General features: G+C 48.9%; 1 protein-coding gene across 1 annotated transcript; it reads right to left on the minus strand.

Annotated features, from left to right (window-relative positions):
- Positions 1 to 232: 232 nt before the first annotated feature.
- LOC119345644 (phospholipase A1-II 7-like) lies at positions 233 to 3,336 on the minus strand. The gene is made up of 2 exons (XM_037615642.1): positions 2,569 to 3,336; positions 233 to 940 (listed from the first exon to the last, which is right to left on the minus strand). Exons 1-2 carry the CDS (start codon positions 3,202 to 3,204, stop codon positions 332 to 334), a joined length of 1,245 nt encoding a protein of 414 aa, XP_037471539.1. The 5' UTR covers positions 3,205 to 3,336; the 3' UTR covers positions 233 to 331.
- Between the last annotated feature and the right edge of the window lie 1,774 nt (positions 3,337 to 5,110).

Genomic DNA, 5,110 nt, shown 5'->3' on the forward strand with positions numbered 1-5,110 from the left:
ATATATTTGTAAGCTACTATGGAGAAGATCAATATAATTGTATAAGTTTCTAGATATTTGCAATATCTAACTTGCTGTATTCGTATGCTTTTGTATTTGAGTTTTTTTAACAGCTTCGCCCCTCCAGAGATTTCTTTCAAGCTCCGCCACTGAACTACAGATCTTATTATTATTATTATTATTATCATTCAACTAAAAATCATTATTATTGTATGTCAGCATATTGTATATCTTGTAAATAAATAAATTGATTTTATTTGACGTAAAACTAAGCATGTCGGCATTAGTTGTACGTGGCATTGGCATGTGGCAGCACATACACGCATCTCAATCAGGTCTCCTCGAAGTCTCTGAGCTTCCAGTGACCATCGGGGCCTCTCACCATGGACTTGTTGTTGATGACATGCCAGTTGGGCGGCACGGGGTACTTATCCTTGAGCGCGTCAGCACCCTTGTTCACCAGGGCCACGTCGCGGTCCACCTCAAGCTTGAACCCGCCGCCGGCACCCTGAAACCCGGCGACGCCGTGCAGGTAGCACTCGAGGTTGTGGCGCGTCTGCATGGTGCCTGGCTGCTTTAGGTACGGCGACCGGCCAGTGTCCACGGGCAGCACCGCCGTCGCCGAATCCACGTACCCGATCGGTGGGTATAGGGGCACCACGTCACCGGCGTTCCTCACATGAAGCGCACGAAGGTTCGTGAATGAAGCGAAGGCCGACTTGAAGCTGTCGTCCCCTACGTGCGGGCTCGCGAAGATGATCGCCGTCACCGGGCACGGCGGCTGCTGCTGTGGTGAGGAGGGCGGCACGTTGATGCCGTGGGAGACCATGTCGACTGCGTTGAGGGTCGCCAGCGACGCGCCAAGGCTGTGCCCCGTGACGGTGATGCTGGTCGCCTCCTCCTTGTGCGCTTCCATGAGCCTCCGCACCTCCTCCGTGACCTGCATGTGGCATCCATGCGTGCACGCTTGATCAACAAGCATTGATTCAAGTGTTTAATCGAGCTCTAGATAGCTGAATTAATTTGAACAATTAATGCAACAACACACGCAGCTTTCGTGTGTGTGTCGATCGGCACAACAAGCTTTGAACGTTGGGAGATCCAACTCTTCAAGAAATCTACATACGACACGCTGCCGGAGCTTGTTGATGTTGGGCCGTCTCAGATCGAGCTTGGCATCTTACAATATTGTCGATCACTTCTAAATGTGCTGACATTTCATCAAAAAATCCATCTCTTCTATAGCAAACCTACCTTTCAACTTTCAAGTGTTAAATGCAGCTGCCTGCCAATATATCTGACGCTCATCAATACTAAACCACTTTGGTTTCTCAAAAAAGAAAAAGGAAATACATAAACACTTAACAAATGTGTTACTCCACTCCTTTAAGAGTATCTGCATCCCTATGTGTTATAAGTGGATGATGCATGCAAGAGGTGAGAAAAGTTGTATAGCACCGATGCTAATTTATATGGGGATAGAGAAATATCAGAATCCTTACCGAGTGGTGTAAGCTTAATTAGCCCTAACGCCAAACTAAACAAACTAATTTCTAATTATACAATTTATCAATTTTAAGGTAAAAGTTTCTAGTCCGTAGGACTGTAGGTGGTGCTAAGAATATGGTGAAAGAAGCTTACTAGGGTGTCTCCAACGTCGTCCCTTAAAACGCCCGCATCCATCCGGACCGGGTTTGTCTGGATGTAGTTTTTCATTTAGTGTGGATCCGTATTTGGTTGTAGACAAGTCGGTTTGTCCGAATTCCCGTAAATCAGAAGCAAACCTTGAAGAGGTTTGCGAGAGTTTGGACATCCATCTGACCAATCAAAAAAGCCACCGCATACCCATTTGGCAGAAGGTTGATTTGGCCATGTTAGGTATTGGTGGAAAGTTAATTTCATTTGGCGGAAAAATGATTTGGCCATGTTATATATTGGTGGAAAGTTGGTTTTATTTGGTGGAAGGTTGATTTGGCCATTTAAATGTTAATTTTATTTGGCGGAAGGTTTATTTTGCCATGTCAGATATTTGCCGGAAGGTCTATTTTGCCATGTTAGATATTTGCCAGAAGGTCATTGTTGTGTATTTTTTAAAGTTATTTCCTTCAAGTTAATATATAGACGGACGTTTAAGGGGATGGCCCGGCTCCTATATAGTGTTCGCGTACGCGTACAAACATGGTCTGCGGACAGATAGTGTAGAGAGATGCCCTAATGTAAGTAGAGATATAAAACTTATGTGTCTATCTTAGGGCCTAAATTGTGAGTGCTAGGGTTGTGAATGCTCTAATAACTGCTCAAAAATGGCCTCTATGCATAAATAGTCATAATTCAGTACAAACTTTTTGCGAGTTATCATTTCAGAGTATTCTTTACAAAATATGAGCTTTTCTCTTTCAGATTCTTTTTTCGAAGGTTCTAGCATACAAAACCACCGGTAAAACCTGATCCTATGAATGATTTGTAGATTAAAGAATGTTTTAATGCATGCACAGTTGCAGATGCATGCTTGACTCGCGGTCGTTGTCTCTTCCGGCAATCAAGCGTAGAAAAGCAAGTAACGCTCACCTGATCCCTGGCGCTCTGCTGGTTGAACTTGGAGTCCTCGTCGCTGGACATGTACACCGACAGGAACCCGTGGTGCACCACGGCGGAGTCGAAATCACCCGCCGCAGGGCCGAGCACTGGCGCGGCGGACGCCGGCGTGAAGTCCAGGTCATTGACCCACTCGAGGCTCTCCACGGTACCGCGCCAGGCGACGACGATGTCGCGCCGGCCAAGCGCCGCCACGCCCTCGTCGGTGGCCACGGCCACATACCCCATCCAGTTGGACTCCCGGCACCAGGGCTCCTCCAGTAGCGACGGCAGCGGCAGCACGAAGAAGGCATCGGGCACGGACATCCCCGTCGTGGGCGCCAGGAAGAACCCGCTGGTGGCGTAGATGAACTTGGTGACGGAGTAGTAGCCCGCGCGGGACACCCCGGCGGCGGCGAGCAGGTCGGCATGGCCGTAGAAGCACGCGCCGGCGTGCGGCGAGCGGCGCTGCGAGTTGAACCCATCGTAGGTGGCCTCCGCCAGCTCGCCGTAGGCGATGATGGAGGCGCGCAGGTCCTGATCCAGCGGGTCCAGCAGGCCCTCCCACGACCCCGCGCCATGCAGCTCGCGCCACCGGCTGGCGATGCTTCCAGGCTCCGGCGACGACATGGCGCGCGTGGGTCTGCTACTCTGCTGTCGATCGATCGGCAGTGGCGCGCGCGGTAATAGGCGTCTTAACCTTTTGATTCGCGGTGGCGCCGTATGGCAATCAGTTGGTTGCTAGAGCTAGTGTTTGGCTCGTTTCTAGCATCATCTTGGGTGTGTATTTATATCCTTGCTAGCACTTCGATTTTGTGATGTCCTTGGACTACCACGTTGTGAAGAATCCAGCTTTGCAACGGTACGTCCGACCATGCCGCCGGCAGCGACACACACCCGCCAGCTGCTGGTCTTCATCTGCGTGCGAGCGCTCTTTGGTTCCTTGCGTGCAAGCTTCAGTTGCTTGCACCCACCAACATCTGAGCACGACCTTGAGTACGTACGTACTATTTATCGTGTTCTTCATGTGCCGTACCAGTGCGTGGAGGAAAATTAAATGTGCCTCGGAGGAAGCGGGTTTGATCCGGCTGAGAAACTAGCTTGGCCATCCATCAATTTCAAGAACGACAGTGCCGTCGTGTAGCGCGCGTGGCTCGTGTGGAGCAAGCGAAGGAAAATGCAGTCTGTGGAGCAGGGCCTTGTGGTGGGTAAAATCGCGATGAGTTGTGCCGCCGTTGTCATCCGTGCGGTCTATCAAGTTATCGTATCAGTCGGTGGTAGGTTTAAGGCGGCATTGGTGTTTTTCATGTGCCGTGTGGTACAATTTATCGTGTTCTTCATGCGCCGTGGAGTGGATAGGCACGGAGGACAATTTAAATAAACGTATGGAGGAAACGAGTGACTGGATGATCAGCCTGGGCATGCAACAATTTCAAGGGGCATCTCTAACGCGGATTTTTTTTTCGAGGGTACATCTGACATATCATAGCTTTGTAGAAGATCGAAAATATACACAAGAAAGTACAAATCTGCTAGTTAGGCATCACAGATCGATTCTAACCCAGCCACACATCCACTCTCATAGATACCCTGTGGAGCGGCTATTGCTAAAAGATGAGGGGGAAAGGCATCTCCAACGTGGATTATGAATGCCCTCAAATATTTGTGGACATGTCTAGACGTTTCCGCGGATATTCCATCGGGAGCCGGCCATACAATGATATTCCTCATACACAAGGTGAATACTAATCCATGCAATTTTGATACATACTAGTTCATAGATTTTTACAAAGCTAACAAGCTCTAATAAACTAGAGAAAACTACTTCTAATCCTACTCGACCATGAGGGCGCTTTGCACAGACGCGTAGAGTGCATAGTTCTTGAAGGCAAGTTTCGGGTCCGCGAGGAGTGCCGCCACGTCTGCAGCATCTGCATGATCCGCCTCCACCTCCAGCATGGAGAAGAGAATGCCTGCCCTGCAGACCGCGGCGTCAAAGGCCATAGCTTCCTCCTCGTCAGCCAGTGCCTCATTATCATCCTGGACCTCCACCAGCGCCATCCGTCTGATACATCTCCGTCATATCTATATTTTTTGATTGTTTCATGCCAATATTCTACAACTTTCATATACTTTTGGCAACTTTTTATATTATTTTTGGGACTAACATATTGATCCAATGCCCAGTGCCAGTTCCTATTTGTTGCATGTTTTTTGTTTCGCGGAATATCCATATCAAATGGAGTCCAAACGCGATAAAAACTTACAGAGATTTTTTTTAGAATATATGTGATTTTAGTGAAAAGGAATCAACGCAAGACGATGCCCGAGGGGCCCACAAGCCCTAGGGGCGCGCGCCCTACCCTGGGCGCGCCTGGGAGGCTCGTGGCCACCCCGTAAGGCGGTTGGTGCCCTTCTTTCACCGCAAGAAAGATAATATCCGGATAAAAATCATGTTAAAATTTCAGCCCAATCGGACTTATGGATCTCGGGGATTTAAGAGACGGCGAAAGGCCAGATTCTGGGGACGCAGAAA

This window comes from Triticum dicoccoides, chromosome 1A, assembly GCF_002162155.2.
Source record: "Triticum dicoccoides isolate Atlit2015 ecotype Zavitan chromosome 1A, WEW_v2.0, whole genome shotgun sequence".
NCBI lineage: Eukaryota > Viridiplantae > Streptophyta > Magnoliopsida > Poales > Poaceae > Triticum > Triticum dicoccoides.